The sequence below is a fragment of the Phoca vitulina genome, unplaced genomic scaffold (genome assembly GCF_004348235.1).
Source record: "Phoca vitulina isolate PV1807 unplaced genomic scaffold, GSC_HSeal_1.0 scaffold60, whole genome shotgun sequence".
Classification (NCBI taxonomy): domain Eukaryota; kingdom Metazoa; phylum Chordata; class Mammalia; order Carnivora; family Phocidae; genus Phoca; species Phoca vitulina.
The window spans coordinates 4,592,529-4,613,406 of NW_022589763.1; the positions used below are offsets into that span (position 1 = coordinate 4,592,529).

Below are 20,878 nucleotides of genomic sequence, written 5' to 3' on the forward strand. Positions count from 1 at the left end.
TCATATTCCAGATTATCCTGGGGATATGATTCCCCTGTAAGATATACCGTATACCTGCTTCCCTCCTTCCCTTTTAAGGACCCTTGTGGTCACGCTGGACCCACTCAGATAATCCACAATCCTAAGCACTTTGGCCATGAAAGGTACCACATCCCCAGGTTTTGAGGATGTAGACATGGGCATTTTGGGGTACTATTGGTTTGCCTATGACCACTGGCAAAAGTAGAAATAGAATTTCAACTTTGTGACTCCATAGTCATTGACTTGAGTCCTTTCGTACTCTGAGAGTTGAGTTTCCCCGATGACAGTCATAGCTCGTGACCACTAGGCGATGCTGGCCTATCTCGTGCATAGTAGGGACCATGTCATATTTTTTTTCACCACCATGTATGCTGTATTGCTCACAAAATTTTTATTGAATCCATGTAATTAGAGCACTTGGCTCTTCCAAATCACCTGCCCCATGCTGAACATGGAAGAGTATACTGAAATGAGCCTTAAACCAAGCTTTGAAAAGACATACGTCTCCCTGTTGCCTCTTTTTTTGGTCTTCCAGGGGGGAAAGCAAACAACTGGGAAGGAGGTATCCGGATTCCGGGCATTCTTCGGTGGCCAGGGGTGATAAAGGCTGGGCTAGAGATTGACGAGCCAACGAGCAACATGGACATATTTCCTACGGTGGTCAACCTCGCAGGATCGCCATTGCCCAAGGACAGGTACTGTGACTCAGAGGCGCTTGGTATCGTGTCATTCAGATCTCACAGGGGCAGGTGTGTTCTGGTTTGTCTGCGTGATGGCATTGTTATCTCCAGATGGACTTGTTATCCACGTCCAGTTAGGGGGCTCACTGATGGGGCCGCCGACGCAGAAAAGCCGTCAATCCCATTCTCCCAGTGGGAAATCAGCAGCAAGGTGCGGTGTCTGTGTTGGCTCTCATGAGTCTTCGACTTTCAACATCCTACTGATCCTGTCTGTCCCGGCTGTGCCTTCCACGGGCCTGTCACAGGGCAGGTGGGCAGCCACCTCTTTGACCCACCATGTCTGGCTCCCCTGCCTTTGCTTGGGGTCCCACTCAGCTGCTCTTTGCTGCGGCAGCAAGAAAGGCAGCTGGTTCTCCCGTTAACGGCCCTCCCTCCCAGTGTGTCTTCATTTAGCAAGTTCTAAATGAAACGTCTTTCTCTTGAATTTAAATACAACTTCATATGACATTGCCAATGGTTTCTTCTTAAGTGTTATTACCAATCTGAAGAGTTTTTAGTGAACCATGCTGATTAATTGTTTTCATTAGTTTGGTGGCAGGCCAGGCTAATGTCATGCAGGCGGGGCTGCAAATCTTGTTTCAGTTCAGCTGCCAGCAGAACGAAGAGGAAACAGGAAATAGAGAGGAGAGCGCAGCTCAGCCAGCACTGAGTCCGGGATAGGTTTGCTCATTTCCCATTGCTTTTCAGCTTGTTTTATCGTTTATTGTTTCCTTATTGTTTTGAAATTTGTTTTGTAGTTGTATCTCCCCCCCCCCAGCACACACACAACACGCACACGCTAGGGACTAGGCAACACTGGACAGCTCAGCCCTTCACAAACCTTGCAGTCTCAACACCCATGTACTTCTTACGTCATTGAGGAACCCAAAGACCTTTTGTATATGTGGCTTATGTCTGTCAACATTTATCGTAGGAGACCTTAAACCTGAAAAAATTCTGAACACACACGAGTGCCCAAGCGCACCTTGCATCCGCGGACAGTGATGATGTCATCACCCGCCGTGAATCCACTGGAAGAATGCACTGTGCACTCCTACAGGAGCCGTAGCTCAGAAGGCAGAGAGCATTTGGTATTCTCATGAAAACAGTGTTGGCCGTGTGGGCCGTGTGGAAGGGTCTTGGGGGTCCCTGTGGGTCTCTGGGCCACACTCTAAGAGCATCTGGTACTGTGCCTAAGAGCAGGGATCCTGCTGGGGTTCTGATCTTGGCTTCCCCGCTGGGTCTGTGTTTCACTTTGTGGGCCTTGATTCCTCATCTGGAACGTGGCTTCGGTCACGGCACTGACCTTGCAGGCTCCCTGGGAAGACTGAGAGCAGGAGAGCATGTAAGTGCATGAATGGTGGCCATTGTTGGGTTTCCTGCCACACTGAGAGGGAAGAAGTACATCTGCGCAGTTCTTCCTTCTTCCACGGTCAATGATCATCCGGGATCATAGAATCCTAAAGGGGGAGGGCTGAAGGGCACTTTTAGGATTTACTCTGGTCAAATAGTCCTTTGCTACCTCAATGACAGACGGAAAACATGACAGCAGGAAGTCATAAAAAGTGTTACCTTATGTGAAGCCAGAAATCTCACGCTGTCTCATCTACTCATGGGCCCTTGTTCTTACCCTTGGAGTAACACTTCGTGTCTCCTTAAGTAGTGCACACAGAGTGTTCAGGCCATTTCACTAATGACCTTTTTTTCTCATGGCTCATAATCTTAAAATCAGCACTGCCTTTGCCTTCACAGTATCTTTAAATGGGCTTCGATGCAATCGGGGAAAGACAAGGGAAGGGAAAGGTCAGAGGCAAAGAGGAAAATCCGCTGAGGGAAATCTTGTGGCTCCGGCCTCCTGCCCACACCGATCTGAGGCTCATGGAGGTCAGTCTGTTTTCATTGTATGTGCCCACTGAAGAAAGAAGCGGCCTCCCTCTTCGGCAGGCCCAAAATATTTCATGTGGGAGCCAAGACATTGGTAAGAACCGCCTTTGCAATATAGAAGATGCTTTTCATGGATCTCATTGATGTGTGTTGACCCAGCTCAATGCAACGATGCTGTCTCTGGGTGGAGCTGTAAGGCCCCAGAGAATGCTACCATCATCCTGGAGACCGCACAGAAAAGGAAACAGAACTGCGTTGTCCACATCCTTCGTGGAAATAAAATTAGTCACATAATGTCTGATTTAAATCGTGTTACCGACCAGGTCCAGAAAACATCCTCATATACCTGCCCTCGAGACTGGGAACATCTAACTTGGTGATTCTCACTGGGGTGACTGGGGTGACTCTTTCTCCCAGGGCCCATGGACCATGTCTTTGAGATATTTTTGATTGTCTTAACTCAGTGTTACTGGCATCCAAATGCCAGGGATGCTGCTTAACATCCTACAAAGCTCAAGACAGCTTCCCACAACAAAGAATAATTCAGCCAAATATATTAGTAGTGCTGGGGTTGACAGATTCTGCTCTCAGGCTCACTATTGCTCTTTTATGGAAAATACTGTTATGGTGCATTAACGTCATCAAAACTTTTCAATGAAAGCATCCGGACAACATCCCCATATGTATATCCATCTATAAATGATTCACAATATCTATTCTTCAGAAGATAACCTTAACTCTCCCCCACAAAGATTGGTGGAGGTCAGCTTCCCTGATTTCTTGCATGAGCAGTATTAAATTTACATTTCTCAGGAGAATAAACTCATTTGAAGGGTCGAACCCCAAGCTGTCTGACGAGGACTTAATGAGGTGCCCTCACATCTTTCTGTGTGTTTTGTGGGATCAGGAGGATTTCTATTCAAAAGACCCCTAGCCTTCAGGTACAACCTTGTCATTCTTAAGAACCATTTTGAGTCTGGTGGGTGGCCTTCCTGACCAATCAGAGCTTGGTGGGAGATGAGAAGCCCTTCCATGCAGGGTTTCTACTACGGTCAAGAGAGCAGGGCTCCGGGGATACACATAAGAAATACTCGTTCAGCAGAGTCTCAGTGCTACTGGGAGAATAATTCTTTCATTCGACCCCATGCTGTGCCCGCATGAGATTCCTCTCTGCCGTGAATTTTTCCTTCACACATAACTTCACTGATCCATTTGCGTTCAGCGGCACAGTTTATCAAAAGAATTTTGGTGGCCATTATCTCAGGCGTGTTCAGAAAAAATTGTTCCCCCTGTGTCTCCAAATGAGCTGATTCTGGAAATAAAGGGAGGGCAACCCTTTTTTTTTTTTGTGATATTAAACATAGGCAACATGGATGTACATAAGAAGAATGTATAATGAAATGTATTAATTCCCAAAAATGAAAAACCTTACCATCAGTCACATCTTTGCAAGCAGATAGAATATTGTCAGAGGAAGCCTATGACGATGCTCCTCGTTCACAGATGTTGGTGATGAAGAATTGCACCACACCCTAATTGGTTAAACCTTTGGAAACCATCCATATTCTGGCCAGAGATGGTTCGGCTGGGCGGGAAGAAAAGGGGGGTGCCAACATCCTTGAGAATCACATTTTACAAAAGGTGAAATACTTAGGTCTCCTCTCCCATAAAGAAAATAAAATTAAAATGTGATTTTTTTTTTCAAGTTAAGAAAGGAAATCAGTGCTTGAATGCTTGATACCAGTTTTGTGTAATGAAGACAAGGGGAGTGACTTCATTCTCCTGTTTAATTTTGCTGCCCGATAGCTCTAGAGGAGTATTTCAGTAGAGTCCTACAAATAAAACTAATTTTTCTGCATTTTGCAGAATAAAAGGTGAAACTCTTCATGTATGCGCCACCACTTACGACTGACCTTACTTTATGTTCAAGCTAGGCAGTGCGTTTAATATGTACGAAGGGAGGTGTTTTTTAGGTTATAACTTTCTGGTCACTTGGGGTTTCCTTTATGAAAATATCTTTCTGTTTTCTTGGGATTTTCCTCAGTTTATGAAAGATAAACTTTCTACATTGAAGAAATCACTTTATTTTGAATATTGCACAGGTAGCTCATAAACATTGTGCCCCAAATTAACCTCTTTGTCAGTCCCCCAAAACTGTCTCTTCTCTGTCCCCTCACCCCCAGAGCTTTCTCTAGTCATATGATCCCCAAATCCTTCTGAGAGCCGGCCAGGCAGAGGCAAGGACATCCAGGCAGACGATTCACTGGTTCGGAGCTAAGAGAGAGGCCAGCACATTCACGGGGGAATGAGGGTCACTGTAGCCCAGGAACGTTCCCAAAACATGCTCTCTGCAATGATGTGAAGGTCGTCCCCACGGTATTTAATTTGACCTGACATTCTGAAATGCACAGTGCTTGGAAATGAATGCTTGAAATCATGACCGTGTCGTGGGACAGGAGCCCATGGAGAATATTCCTACCTCACTCTCCAAATTCAACACCACGTCCGAGAAATGTGGAATTTGGCTTCATGTCACTTTGAGAGAACCTCGGCCCCGGTGCCCCAGGCTGTGACGTTATGGGAACATTTCCATACGGGCAACGTCAGGGGTCATGTGCTGTCTCCGGATTATGGCCACGGCTAACTGTGACTCACACATGCGATTTAAAACAATCCCAAGTGTTTTGATGGCTTAGACACCATTTAAAAGTTGAGCTCGAGTAGGGTCCCTTTCCATTTTTCATGGCAGAAACGAGCCCCTTTTGACAGGTCATATTTCTGTAGCTCTCTTCAATGGTGGCTCTCCATGGCCGTGTGATTTACTGCCCGCTTCTAAGAATATGAGCACATTAGGTGTAGGATATTAAAAAAAAATGAGCTCTAGGTCTACATCCAAAGCACAAGGAAATAGAGGTAGAGATTGTGTTCTGGGAATGAAGATGGGTTCTCCATCCTGAATGGTCCTGGAAGGGCCTGCTCTCCACATGAGATAGAGGTCCCGGGGTGGGGGTGGGGGTGTTTTGCATCCCTCTGTCCCCTCCTCTGGGTCATTTATCACCGCTTGGGGCTTTTCCTCTTCAGATACTTACACCTTCTCACTCTAGTGCACCACTTTCTTTCTTTCCACCCTATTCAGGATTGCATATTAGTACGGACTGAGTCTTTCTCGAAAGGGATTTGAAAGGACCAAAGCACAATGACTGCCATTTCGGGAGAGAAAGAGTATTTCAGAGAGCGTACCGTTTCTCAATAGAAGCGTCTCTCTACCTTGCTTCCTTCTCCTCCTGTCATGGCGAACGGAAGCGGGGGCTTGGGAAGGGGGCCAAGTCTGCCTTTTGTTCTTATTTTTAGCTCACAATAGTAGGATATTTTCAGTCTGTAGGCTTCTGTGGAGCTCGAGATTAATAACAAGGGTGGCGGCCGGAGAAGTGCTAAGCAACAGGGCTGTAATTATAGGATGGGGGCTTTAGGGACACCAAAATAAACCACACACAAAGCTTGAGGGACGCGGGGCCTCTCAAGAATGCTAACCCAAATTATATAGCCAACTCTGCCTTCCAGTTTCTAAATTCCTCATAATAAGGGATGATAGGGATGGTGTGTTTTTAATGAGAGGAAGATAATCCTCAGGTGAGACCATCTGACTCCTTCAAAGTTGCTCTGTGTCCCTAGTTTTAATGATGAGGCCTGATGGTATCTATGGCTTCCGTTGGTCTAGTGGCTCTTAATGTACATTTTTCCTTTCTTTAAATGCCAAATAATCTGCTTTTGCTCATAACCAATTGGATATTATCAAATGTTTGCAGTCTGGAAAGTTCCCCTTGGTCTACTTACACATGCAGGCCTGGAAGAGATATTTGCATCTGGGAACAATGCATCCAGAGGGTTTTTAGTATCATTGTCATTAGTGTTTATTCACAATTTAGTTCATTATGATTTAGATATGTGCTTCCACGGACGTCTATCCAATCCAAGTTGTGCCCGTGCTCTATATTACCTCTTTGTCACCTAAATTATTAGATGTTCTTATTTTCCATAGAGCTATGTACTTTGTGAGTGAAGCTTCCTCTGTGCCAAGGCAATAGGCAGAAGTTGGGTTTAGGATGAGCAGCAGGGAGAGCAGTAGAGAGCACCGATACCCAATAATCAGCTGGGTTTGCATCCCATGAGCTGGTCCCAGTCCCATGACCTCGGGTAAGTCATGTACGCTTTCTCATTGATGTCTCCTCAACTCATCACCACAGGATGATAATGGTCCCAGTTCATGGTGCAGGATTAAATGAGTTCATGCAAGAGCAGAATTGGCCTCACAAAGTTGCATATGGCGCCCGACGGGTCAGTGAGTGTTCTTTGTGTTGGTTGCTGGATTATAACTAGGTGACTCCCTCATGCTCTCATTTGCTGGAAGGACAAGTCAAAGGTTGGGGCGATTTAGCCCAAAGACGATGTGGCCGTTCCCCAGCTGATGCCTGTCTAACATTTGTCCTACAGAATCATCGATGGACGTGACCTCATGCCACTGCTTCAAGGGAAGACCCAACTCTCCGATCATGAGTTTCTCTTCCATTACTGCAACTTCTACTTAAACGCTGTGCGCTGGAGCCCTCGGAACAGTGAGTAAAACAGACCTTTCCATGATTCTAGTATGTCCGCCATCGGGGCCATGCAAGGAGATGAGATGGCAAGAGCGCTTTGCTCTGTAAAGGCTGGGGGATGCGTCCGCATGTCACGGTGCTTCGCTTCGAGCTCCTCTTCCTGTGACTTGTCTTGTTCCTTCTGGTCTTGCCACGGTCCAGGCACGATGTCAGCGGACCCTGGCCCTGACTTGCGAGTGGCTCTTCCTCCTAGGCAGAGGAAGTCCCAGGTTGCAGCCGGGGCACGGTGGTCCCCATCCTTCATGGCCTGCTGGCTGGCTGCCCAGCTTCAAGCCCGTAGCACAAGTCCCTTCTCGCTGTGACTTGGAGCCAAACCAACGTTCCGCTTTAGGGGCACACGACTTGTGTTTGTGCATCCTCTGCCTGGAAGGACTTTCCTTCTCTTGCCTTTTGGGGAATGCTTAGCAGCTTAGCAGCGCCTGCCGTCCAGTGCCCCCCCTGAAACACCACCCCTGTGCCCTCTCTCTAGCGCTTTGCGCCCTCCTGGAGCTTTGTGCTGTCAAGCAGAATGGCGTTTAGATGTTTCTGTGACTTTCTCTCCAAAGCCTCAGCCATGGTGGGGCCTGAGCCAGGTTCAGACCTTTCACGTTCAGTTCAAATGCCTCGAGGTCCTCGTACGTCCCAGACTGGGTGTTCTTTGCACCACGCACTCTACCCGAATCAGGATGGCGTTTGGGTCTTCCGATACCAGTTTGGGGTTTTATCTGTCCCAGGTATAAAGGAGCAAATGCAACCGAGCGATAATCCTCGGTGCAGGGATAGGCTTTACATTTTTTTTGTTCCCCATGTCTTTAAACTTAGAATTGTAGTGATGTTCAGATTGTGAAGAGACGTGGGAGTGTGTGGAAAACGGTTCCTGCCAGGCTTGTACATGCAGCAGGTAGATGTCGAGGAGGGACTTCCCGTTTCATCTTCGGAGGTGGAAGAAAACTCCCCTTTTTCTGTGTTGTGCTTTGGGTCCTGCTCCGGGAGGCTATACTCTGCCGGACCTCCCACCTGAGGGCTCACTGTTGAACTCGGGATGATGTTCATGCTGGTTTTCCACACCTCCCACTTCCCACCCTGCACACCCAGCCAGTTCGCCAAGGGCTTGTTTCAAGAGCAGCCTCACGATTCTGTTTAAAGTGGAAAATCACAACCCTTCCATTAGCCACAGAAATCGCAGTAGGTTTACCCTTCAGAGTTTCTACTTTAAACCCGGGTGGCTTCCTTGCAATGTTTTCCAGAAGATAAATATGAGAGAAGCATGAGTTTAAGGTTCTAGACCAGGAAGCGTTCTTTATACTGATCTCGTCAGTGTGTCTGTAATTCCAAACAGCCGTAGGGACACGGTTTCTTGTTCAGAATAATCGACACAGTCGGGTGTGAGTCTTCCAATGAATGGGAGGTGTCCTGCTTCCTGCTTGTGTTTACACGGAGCCATAAATGCACAGAATGAAGTTTCTGTGACTCTTGGCTGATTAAAGAAATGCGATAGCGTGTCCTGAACCTCATGGAACCGCATTTCTGTAAAGCCAACACTCCCCCCACCCATGACCCCCAGTTGGAAAAGCCGAAGGAACATATTGGATCAGGGGCTGGAGAAACACACTCTGTGGAGGAGGAAAGACAAAAGGGACAGAGAGAGACAGAAAATAAGAGTACGTGAGAAAAACAAGACCCAGATTGTGACAGGCAGCTGGGCTAAAATTTGCTTCTCAGACACACCCAAGTAACATTTCCTCCTGTGCAATTCTTGAACATCTGCTGCCTTGAACCGGCAACAGGAAAGGAGACAGGGCGGTATTTCAGTGCTGGAGGCATCTGTCCAGCTAAGAGGTCATGACACACCATGGTTTTTATGACCCATCTCTTACTTGGCTTTGACGTTATATCTGAAACTCAGTAACGGCGTTTGTCCACGATCTCCCATGGCTTTGGGAGTGTCTATCCAGTACTGCATCTATTTATTTATTCTACAAATATTTTTGAGCACCTGCTATGGGGCACCTTCCATGCTAGGATGAGTGTCAGTGAGCAAAACAGACCAAATGCCCTGCCGGGCGGCTGGTTACAGCCTAGACCATGATGCACGGCCGGCGGGGTCAAATGCTGGGAATGCAGAGGTGCGTGGGGGAAGTGTGACTCTCGTCCGTATGGACTTGGGTAGTACTGGTTGGGTAGGTCGGCTGAGATCATCGCAGATCTACTTTGGGAGGAGATTGCCGGTGATCGTTCTACTAGGTGCTGGGACACTGTGCATAAGTCTTAAAGATAAGAGGGTTGCCACCTGAGCTCACACTATGTTATTAGAAAAGAAAACCGGGGAGGAAAAGGAGAGAAAAGAAAACAGGGGCACCTAGGTGGCTCAGTTGGTTAAGCGTCTGCCTTTGGCTCAGGTTGTGATCCCAGAGTCCCAGGATCGAGTCCTGCCTCAGGCTCTCTGCTCAGTGGGGAATCTGCTTCTCCCTCTAGTCTCCCCCCTGCTCATGCTCTCTCTCTCGCTCTCTCTCTCAAATACATAAATAAAATCTTAAAAAAAGAAAAAAGAAAAGAAAATGTAGGATCAGGATTTAGTCGCAGGTAGGGGTGTGTTGGAGCCGGCTCCCGCTTGGTCGAGAATCTTTCCTGTGTGCTGTTAAACCATTGCTAACTTCAAGTCAGTCCATGCTGGGCATATTTACCCCACGGGAATCAGCGGACACAGCAAATCCGGGCTTTGTTCCTCCCTCAGAGAGAGCTGGCTTAGCAGCAGGTCACTGGTACATTAGACCTGACCGCAGATGTTAAGGTCCAGTTACCATTTGTCCTGATTAGTTGGAGGCCGGAGTATTCCGGACTTTTTAAATACTTATTTTCCAAACACTTGGAGCTACAATTCTGTTTCCATCCTTTTGAAACATGAATCCCTTTTAACTGCTATATACAACGTCTTCTCTATAATTTAATAATTCCGTAATTATAATAATTTTATAATTTAGTTGTCTCAGCAAGTTGAATGACATAATTTAATCATGAGTGAGTATCATTACTCCCATTACATTGTGAAAAGAACTTACAAACACATTATGAGAACATGCATAAGTTTTCTTGCATTAAAATGGGAATTTTGAGTTAAAACGGAGTGTTCGATGTGCATTATAAGTCTTGGGTTTAAGTTTGGACATATGAATCAGTGCTATTAAAAATTCAGCGTAATGACAAATTGGTTTTATGGATAAAATTTATCTTAGAAAGCAGGTACCTACTTGGCTCTAGGATTCTGTTACCGATTTTCAAGCTTTTGACTATAGCATATAAAATAAATGTTCATGTGAATGTGTGAAAGCCCCCAGCAGAGCTGGTCACACAAAAATCCACGGGATGTGGTTATCCTGATGCTGAACCCACAGGGCCTCACAAATCCAGCTACGTTTTCAGTTCAAGTTTTCTGGAAACTTTTATCTGTGATTAAAAAAAAAAAAAAATCAGAACAAAATGCTGTAGGATAACAGAATTCCTTCTCAAGAAATGTGTTCATATCCAACTTTTTAAAAGGTGCCTACTTTCCAAAATAGGGGATGAGGAAGGTTTATTCTTTCTCAATTGTGTAATCTTGTTTATTATTAGAATTTCTGTAATGAATATGCAGATTTCTTTAACTCCTTTCTGTTTCCCATGCCTATGCAAGAGATAAGTAAGGTTTAAAATCAAGGCAGCATGACCGTGGTTAAGGAAAGAAAAATGCTCGCTTCGTGGACCATCTAAATTTTCCACACAGTTAACAAATTAATTTCGCCTCTAAACTACACCTAAGAAGAGAGAATATCCTACTTACAGCTGCTTATGTCTTCATGGGTTGACGGTTAACTAGGGTAGCAGGGTTGTGCTTCGCTTTCGTCTTCGTGACTCATTCCGCCGGAAGCCTTTCCCTGTCTGATCGTCGGACTTGGGATCTAAAGGGTCAGAAATAAAATATCAAGGGCCGACACCGTGGTGACATGGGCTGTGGCATTTTGCAGCGAGGGCCTGCTAAGGATGTGCTCGTCCTTCAGCTAACCTTGAGAAGGACGGCTCTTGCCCTGTGCTGTGACTCGTGTGGCAGGTGGATAGACCGCAGCCACTGGAGGGATATACGTTAGGTCTCAGGCTTTCCTTTTGGTGTGTGAGTCCCTGCACCAAAAGCCGCACCCCGTGAGCTCAGCCTTTGCAGGCATTCACGCACGCATTGCCGTATGTGCCTTCTGAGCCCGGTGGGAGGGACAGCACGCCTACACACACTTGTGGCCGTATGGGCCCAATGGTGTCCCATGACACAGCGGGATCCACTGTGGCAACCCGGGGAGAGCAAGGGATGTACGAGGATGGAGGAGGCTTCCCTGAAACTGTGAGACTTCTATTTCATTTATTTTATCTCATTAGCACTCAGGCTCTCAGGAACGGGCTGCACTTCCCTGCTGTTCATTTCCTTTAATGGGAAAAAAAAAAAAAAACCTCATAAATGGATTTTTCGTTTTCTTCAATGTAGTCCATTAAACATATATTTTCATACGGCACTTTGTATTCTCTTATATTAGACAGTATTAGGCAGTTTTTAAAATAGACATCCAGGGGCGCCTGGCTGGCTCAGTCGGTGAAGCACCTGACTCTTGATCTCGGGGTCGTGAGTTCAAGCCCCACGCTGGGTGTAGCGATGACTTAAAAATAAAATCTTTAGAAGAGACATCCATTTTTCTACTAAAGCTTTCATATGCCTGACCTAAGATTTCATTAATATCATGGATGAAAAAAGTGTCAGCCGTGACTTTGGTTAATTTGTGACAACGTTGGGGCGCCTGGCTGGCTCAGGGGGTAGAGCTTGCGACTCTTGATCTTGGGGTTGTGAGTTCGAGCCACACGTTGGGTGTAGACGTTACTTAAAAATAAAATCTTCAAAGAAGAAATGAAAAGTTACTTCCTTATAGAGACAGAATGAATCAAAATTAGATTTTCTTTCTGAAATACCAAAAAAGACAGTGTTTTGAATGTTCAGACACCTTCTTCGGTCGAAGCTCAGAATGCGGCTTGTTCTCATCTTACCAGACGTCCTGTCTTTGGCCCTTTTCAGCCTGCATACTGGGTTCTACCATTTTATCGGTTGTCTACACTGGCTTGCACGTCTCCTCTCTTCGACACAGGGCCTATCCCCGTTCCTTCAGGATGCCTGCTGCTGTTGGAGCTTCCTCCTGATTTGCTGTTGTGTGCTCTGCGACCTGCTATTCGCTACAGGGACATTGGAGTGCTAAGCAAGGCACGTCCTATTTAACAAGTCTTTGTTATCTTCTCATCTTCTGTGCAAAACTGTGTTGTACGTAGTAACATACTCTGCCCTCTGTTCATCTTTTATTCTTGAAATTTGTCACCTTTTTCTCTTGTGGCCATTGTCTGTGTTTTGAAAACATACTCGATAACCGTCAACCTTGGCGTCTCTTCCTTATCCACGGTCTATCAGACATTCCTACTGCACACTTTGCATCTGATACCTGTTCTAATCCTTATAATTTAAAGGGGTTTTGATTACATTAGTGTCAGGGTAGTCTGTAACAGGAAAACACAAAGGAACTGTAGTGTACATCGGGGTGGGGGGGGATTCCCTTGTCCATCTCATGAGTGACACGTAGAGGTGGATGGTCTACGCAGTCTCGAGTTGCAGACTCCAGGCTCCCCCCCACCATCTGGAGGGTGGAGCAGCTTCCTGAGCGTGGTGAATGAATGATGGTAGTGTCCACCGAGGGGCAGCGGGATGGAGGAATGGGTGGGAATGATGAGAGGAAAAGAGTGCAGGTCAGTTTTCTCCCAAGGAAGATATGCAGACCCTCCCAAGTAAATCCTACAGGCCAGAAGGTGCTCACCTGTCCACACCTAGCTTCAAAGGAGGCCGGGAAGTGGCATCTTCATTATGGGTGTCTGTGTGTCCAGGTAACCCCTGCTGAGTGCGGAAGGCTCAGAGGACAGGTAATAGTGTCTCGCACAGGTATTTCTCTCATTTATAGATGGGGAGACACAGGTGTGGGAAGCTGCGTAATTGGCATACATGTTACAACAGAGTCGTTGGCAAAGTTGGATTTGTGGCCACGCCATGTGCTTTCAGAGTCTGGCCCTCCATGAATGGGAACTACTTCTCCTTCTTCTTCTCCTTCTCCTCCTTCTTCTTCTCTTCTCCTTCCCTCCTCCTCTTTTTCCTCCTCCTCCTTCTTCATTTTCAGAGAGTGAAGGAAATGGAGTGAGTCCACAGACAGTGAATGTATAGTGAGAACGGGTGAGCAGACAGAGACCCTGATAAAGTCCCACTGGGATTTGGACAGGCCCACGGTGATGGCATTGTTGGAGAGCCTTGAACGATGGGGGAATTCAACATTCAGAGGCAAAGAGCAAGAGGCAGGGCGTTTAGCATGCATCGTGTACCCATTTTGTACTGGGGTTGACATTTCTCTTCCCCAGTGATTGGTTTGTTTCTACAGCAGAGAGTTAGTCAAAGGGAGTGTTTTTTGTTCTGACAATCAGCCATCAGTTGGGGGAGCTGGGATTGCTGGAAATCCTACCTGGATTTGAGGCAGATGCTCTTAGCTAGAGCCCTTAGCTGCATCCTCATTTGTGCTACTATTCTCATATGGGGTTCCAGCCAGGAAGCAGTCAGACCTGTAATCCACTGGCTCAGTGCTGGACCGTTCAGGGTCTGGGCTAAGGTGAACAGGTGGGATTGAGCCTGGGGGGTCAAGAAGAACGAGGTGTGGGTCCACGGTGAGTGCGTACTGAGTTAGAAGATGCTGGTGCCCCTGGGCGGCTCCAGGTGGGACCCCCGATGTAACATTTCTGGGTCTAAGAAGGGAATAGGGGCGTTGGTGTAGGGTGGCTGGCTGAGGATAGGGGCGCAGACGGTGTGCTGTTTGAGGTGTATCTTGGAAGCAGGGAGGTCACTGTGGGCTTGGGGGCCATGGGACAGATTTGCAGACATCAGTAGATGGCGTCCGCATTCCTGAGGAGGCACTCCTGGGGTCCCTTGGGTGTGGGTCCCCCACGGTGCAAAAACAAAGCATTATTGAAACAGTTCTTGAAGAACTTCAAGATGGCGGTGTAGCAGGAAACCCTTCCAGACGGAAAACCCACAGTGTCTGTGTGTGCCTTGCATGATACATACACAGAGTCCTCCAAGCGTCCAGAGTACATCTTGCCAGGCCTAGCAGTCCGACGGCATTCATCACGGGAAGTCTGGGTCCGAGTGATGAATTAAGAGCCAGTGTGCTGAAGGCACTTACATTTAATTGTCCATGCTCTTTAGGAATCCTTCGGGGGGTGGGGAGTGTCTTAAGACGTGTATGACAGTGAAGGGATTTAAGAGCAGAGGGAATCCACTGCGTGTCTTGCTTGGACGGATGCTTTATGTTCACAGCTCACTCGTACGTGGTCTTCTCTCTGCACCCACTCTGTGTAGCAGCGGGGTTTTGAGGGCCCTCAAAGCAATGTCACGAGGCAGGGACTGTGATAATCCTGACTTCATGGAAGGGGAGAGTGGGACACAGAGAGGGTCACAGCCGTGCCCAGGATCATACAGCTGGGACACAGTGGGGCTGAGAGTAGAACCCATGCCGTCCGTCACAGCCGGGGTTCAAGCTGATCATACGACACGATCCACGGAAACAAGAAACACGTTCTGTTTTCAAGTAGGCTCTGCAGAGGTGAGAAGAACAGTCTTTCTTTACAGTACAGTGGAATTTTAACAAGAGAAAAAATGTATTTAAAAAAACATTTTTCTAGTATATGGAGAAATGTAGGATGAAATATGTTATCAAAATAATTTTGGGAGATAGAACAGAATGTAGCTATTAGCATTATAAGGTGACCAGATCCTTCCTATTTTATCACACACCTGGGATGTAGTGTTTTCCTTTGAAATGGCAGCTCTGAAGATGTGGATTCCTGCGTTCCTGGTGAATAATGAATGGAACGGGGTCCATGTCTTGTGAGCCTACGTGCAATAAAATGTATTCCCATTGCTCTAAGTGGAGCAAATCCAAAATGGTCCAAAGAAATAGAACAGAGAATAAGCAATCTTTTTGCAAAAATGTTGAAATTTCAGATCAGAAAATAAAAAGGCACATACCGCGTAGAGCATACCGAACAAGCAAAGAATCAGAAAAATGAATTCTTCATTGTACACTCGTCCGGGCTGGGTAGCGATCCCCCGCTGCTCCCGGGTGAGGATGCTGGAGATTTCCTGCCCAGCCTTTAAGTCAGTTCTGCAGTTCACATCCGGGCAGGCCTGAGCGAAGGCGGTAATCATGGGACTCTGTGTGCATGGCTTTCAAAAGCAAGTGGGGAGCACGGGCCCTTAAAATGAATTGGTTCGGGAGCCTGGGGTTGGGAGACTTGACTCGAATGTCAGGTTGGAAACGCCCTCTGGATCGGCAGCCGCCCGAGGGGATTCCCGCACGCATCTGTCTGTAACAGCCTTGGCCCTCATGACCCTGACCGGGGATGCGTTCTCAGTGGCTGCGGCCTGGGTAGCCGGAAAGAGCCCTAAAGGAAATCGGTCATACTTGTGAGGACACGGGCAAAAGAGGAGTGGATGGAGAGAACGTTCAGGAAAGCCATGTGCTTTTGAAAAACTCTGCTGGAGAGGGTGCTCAGGGAATGGTGTCTGCAGCCTGGCGTGTCTGCCTGACTTCATCGTTAAAAGGCAGGTGTGCTGAGCACCTGGGAGGTGACACAGGTGTGGGGTGGAGGCTCTCCTGGCATCAGCGAGGCTAAGACGGGAGGCGTCCTGATATGGATGCCCCATAGTGTGTTCATTTCTAGCACATGCACAGGGCTTGCCCTGTGGTTCCTACGTCTCCCACCTGCCCCCCAAAACCACAGAGAGGCTCACGTTCCCTTGCATACGCTCATCTGAGGTCAGGGGTTGCTCGGAGAGAACGCGGACACCCACCACAATTGTGTTAAGTTGCTTCCGTTGGTTTATTTTGTATTGGCCTTGGTTGGTCACTAAATATGCACCAGAATATATGCAGATTATGGAAGTGGATTAATAAATGCATATGGGATGCCACACAGTGGGAAGGTCTTCAGGGCTTGACATTAAGAGCGCTGTAAGGAAAACGCAAAGGAGGACATTCTCGTTCTGCATCTGATTGCAGTAGGTCAGTAGCTGCTAATTCTTTCGCTACCTGCCACTTTTTTCACGAAGGAAGACATTTGCTGAGCTCTCTCAGAGGCTGTTTGATGAGCACTCAGCCCCTCACAGACTCAGAACATTCTGGAATAAACAGGGAATCCATTTTTTGATAACAATTTTTTGTAAAGCAGGTTTTTCCTGAAAATTTTAATACTTGGGGAGTATAACGGAACACAGACTTGATGTTCAAAGAACTTAATTTTTAGGGGCTCCTGAGTGCCTCTGTTGACTAAGCATCGGACCCTTGATTTCCGCTCACTCTTGAACTCAGGTTCACGTGTTCAAGCCCCGCACAGGCATTGAAACAAACAAAAAAAACAAAAAACTTAATTTTTAAATGATGTAACCATCGTACTCTGGGGTCAATGAATTCTCCTAATTTGGCATTTTTAACAGCTTTACTAAGAAATAACTTATGCACCCTAAAATTCCAATTCCACAATTTTTAGCAAATGTGTGGAGCTGTGCACACCCAGTCCCAATCTAATCTGAGAACATTCCCTTCTGCTGCCCATTTGCGGTCCCTCCCCATCCTCGCTAGCAGGCTCATTTGATTCTTGATTTGCTGCTTTCAGGCTTTCTCAGAGCAGAGAAAATACAATGTTCACCGAGGTCTTCGCGTGTTTAAGATTGTGTGTGATGGGTGTGTGTGTGCATGTGTGTGTGTGTGCATGTGCTTTTAGCATCTCTTCTGTGCATGTCGGCAGGGAGCCTCCTCCCTCTTCCAGAAGATCCTCTTAATTTTAAACGGAAATAGAGGCCGCAGGTTGAAGAGGTTGGAGAGCAGGAAATGCTAGAGCTAGGTGGTAGAGCTGGTAGAGGTGAAGGAGCTGGGTGGTAGAGAGAGGTGGTAGAGCTGGTGGTAGAGAGACAAACAAAAATAATCTGTCCATGTGTGTGTGTGTGTTTATCGAGCATCTGCCCTGTGGTTCCAAGCTGTAAAGTCCATGAGACCCAAACGACCATCCTGGCTGAGTTCTCTGAGCAGACGATTCATAGGCTTTTTCTTCTCTTGCCTGCACAGCATTGCCTCGGACATTGGGGGTTGGGGAAGAGGAGGAAGAAGGAGATGGGAGGAAATAGAGAGATTTTTGTGCATAAGAAGAAAACGCCATGGTGACCTTGTGTAAATTTGCCTCATAGAAGCTGTCGTTCTGTCCGTTTTACTGTTTCTTCTTTGGCCGTTACAGCTTAATGCATGCTCTTGCTGTTTTTTTGGGCTATGGTGTTCTTCTTCGGAGCGGTAAGGATGAGACGTCTGTCCGGTGCCCCGCACTCCGGAAGCACACGGCCGCATAGTGTCTGTGCTTGCTCCCCGCTGCGGTGAGGCTCAGGGCGCTTCCCACCCCACGCCAACCTGTGTCCTTGTAAACCACAGGCACGTCCGTCTGGAAGGCCTTCTTCTTCACGCCCAAGTTCAGCCCCAAGGGCGCCAACGGGTGCTTTTCCACACACGTGTGTTTATGCCACGGGCAGTTTGTGAACCAGCATCACCCGCCGCTGCTCTTCGATATTTCCAGAGACCCCAGGGAGAGAAATCCGATATCGCCGACGACCGAGCCCCGCTTCCAGGAGATCATCGGCGTCATGCGGCAGGCCGCAGACCGCCACGCTGAGACCCTGCAGGAGGTCCCCAATCAGCTGTCACTGGGCAACATTCTCTGGAAGCCATGGCTTCAGATGTGCTGCTCATCTTCCGGGCTGTCCTGCCAGTGTGACCGGGAGGAACAGGCCAGGAGGGCGAGCCGCTAGGTGCACGTCCGGGGACAGAGGCCTGGCGCCCGCTGCACCTCCGGCCTTGTGCACATACAGGGCGGTGGCCCTGTGGAGAGCCAGCCCTGTTGGCACCTCGGACTGGGAGGCTCTCTCCATCTTACTGCCCAAAGGCTTCGTCAGGAGCCCCCCGTTACCCCAGGGGGAAAGCAAAGTCTACGGTATACACAGGGATAAATGCCAGACGTGGGGTTCCATGGCCAAAATTCTTAGAGTCCTGTAAGTGTGGGGGGTCGGGTGGGTAGGAAGGAGCAGAAGGTATCATGCTGACTCCTCTGCAAATGAGTGGACCCCATGGCATAAGGTGCCGTTATTCCACGATGCCTTGTGGTGCATCGGCCGCCATGATTTCCCTGGCACACCAATAAACAATGGAATAGCACTTAAACAGCACTTACTAAATCTTAATATATGCAACTTAGAATGAGTAAAGGACCATCTTCTTCACCAATAATAGATGATGCTCAATTGCAATTTGATTTGGAAGGCAGTTATTATCAGTGTTATTTAGAGCACATATTAAAAACTATGCATGATAGATATATTTACAGATACACAGTTTCTTTCCTCGGGAATTCAGAGATATTTAAACTATAAAACTAGAAGCTTCGCACTATTTAGATAAAAGCAAGAGAGGTTCACAGATAAGACTTTTCTCGTGCAGCAGACTTTTTTGTGAAATCCTTCGGGAACCGTAATCCCAAGACAATCTGTCCTGAATGGATTTCCGTTGCATAATTTATAGTGTTATATTTGGGTTTTACTGTTTCTTTGGTGAATGGAAGTTCCCGGATAAAGGCTACCTCGGGGATAGTATAGCACGAGGAATCCCTCCCAATGCAGTGCAGAATTACTGGCCGGGAAAGCATGTTACTTGGTGGGGAGAACTCGTAAGCAGTCCATGACCCATGCACAATATCATGATACCTTTCGTTCTTGCAGAATTTACTGATGAGACCACAGTAGTTCATATAAGTACCTTTGTTTTTTACACTTGTGTGGCTAACAAATACCTGTGCCTTCCGTCCTCGATGAGATGTACAATTTCGCTTTAATCCTGCTTCTTCCAACATCAGTAATTGAGGGGCAGGGCATCAGCAGGCCACGTAGGAGGCGGTGGGCAGTGGCTGTGTAGGAGGAAGGTCCTGAGTCTGCACCACCCGCCCCCACGGAGGAGAGAATGCACCTGAGTAGAGGATGCTCATGTCACTCGATCAGACTCTAGACATCTGCCAACAGTATCATGTGGATTCCTTTTCGGGTCGGTGGAGAGGACCTGCTATTCCCGTGCCTATCCATTCGTCTCTTTAGTGCACGTGTCCGAGCATTCCCTCTTGGCCCGGTGTTTGCTCCGTTCCAGGAGACAGCAGATCGATGCAAAGCCTAGACCCCGCATGGCCCTGTGGAGAGAATGTGTGCTCTCAGACGCCCTGACCATGGACCACACGTCTCTCCACGTGTTCCCCACCCCGGGAAGAATTTCCAAGATCCAGTAGTATTACTGCATTTCCTCTTGAGATCCGTGATTTCACATTTTACATCTTTCTTTTCTTACAACGTACAAGTGATGTTTTTTTCCTCCCCTCCCCGGGAAAGGTTGAAAGTTGGCGAGCAAACACGTTTCTTATTTTTCATGTGGATTTCTAACTCCAGAAATGGCTGAGAATCTGTCCTATTGCTTTAGGAAACTTCGCTAACGACTGTACTAGCTTGTTAATAACGGGGTGGGGTTATTGCTGGTATTACTATGCAGAAACTATTTAAAACCACTATTACAAACTTCGGTATTACGCTGATCATGTTTACTCAAAGTTTAACACACTCAATGCAAGTGGACTCTTCTAGACAACACTTCAGGGGGTGGGGATGTGTGTTGGAGGATTAAGTGAAAGGAAGCACTTTTATGGAATATGTGAATACGTATGTATGTGTAGAGTTGTTCAGTGTGTACTGAATGTTAGTAACCAATGAAGGACATATACCTCTAGAAATAAAATCAGCTTTAAAGTATTTGCCTCAAGGGGCGCCTGGGTGGCTCAGATGGTTAAGCGTCTGCCCTTGGCTCAGGTCATGATCTCAGGGTCCTGGGATCGAGTCCCGCATCGGGCCCCCTGCTCAACGGAGAGCCTGCTTCTCCCTCTCCCTCTGCCGCTCCCCCTGCTTCTGTGTTCTCTTTCTCTCAAATAAGCAAATAAAATCTTAAAAAAAACTATTTGCCTCAAAATAACTTATGACTGTTATGAATCAGGGTATTGGAAAATCAAATTTATTCATGATAAGCATAATTCTTAGGTTTCGACCCACTTGCCATCTGAAAGTTTTGCTTGGGGTCCACAGCAGGACATTTGAATTCTTTTTTCAGCAGACACCTAGCAAGCCTTCTTTATGACCTAGTTTGTTTTGTTTTTACGAGTCTGTACGAGGCTACTTGTTTTCAAAACATCTCACTGGTATTACCTCTTGAGTTGTACGTCTAAACCTTACTGGGTTTTGGAGCTTTAAACAGATTCTTTTAAAAGAAAAAAGGCTTTCTATTCGTAGCATGGCCTAGATCTGACACGCTAAGCAAACAGGAACTATGGACAGACCTATTTCCCAAGGTCAGTAACCCTGCGTGAAAAGCAGAACCGCAGCCTGCATCGTGAAGGATTCAAGAA

General features: G+C 47.1%; 1 protein-coding gene across 7 annotated transcripts in view; it reads left to right on the forward strand.

The window, feature by feature from the left end:
• STS (steroid sulfatase) overlaps positions 1-20,878 on the forward strand; it is a 548,358-nt gene that overhangs the window by 137,154 nt on the left and 390,326 nt on the right. For 5 of the 7 annotated variants that reach the window (XM_032391161.1, XM_032391160.1, XM_032391162.1 and 2 more), the window contains 3 exons: positions 557-716; positions 7,116-7,237; positions 17,827-20,353. In XM_032391161.1, coding sequence (XP_032247052.1) covers positions 557-716; positions 7,116-7,237; positions 17,827-18,200 — 656 coding nt within the window. In that variant the 3' untranslated portion in view covers positions 18,201-20,353. Of the gene's footprint in view, positions 1-556; positions 717-7,115; positions 7,238-17,826; positions 20,354-20,878 lie in introns of those variants that run through there. The other 2 variants (XR_004297752.1, XM_032391165.1) reach the window with 1 other exon arrangement.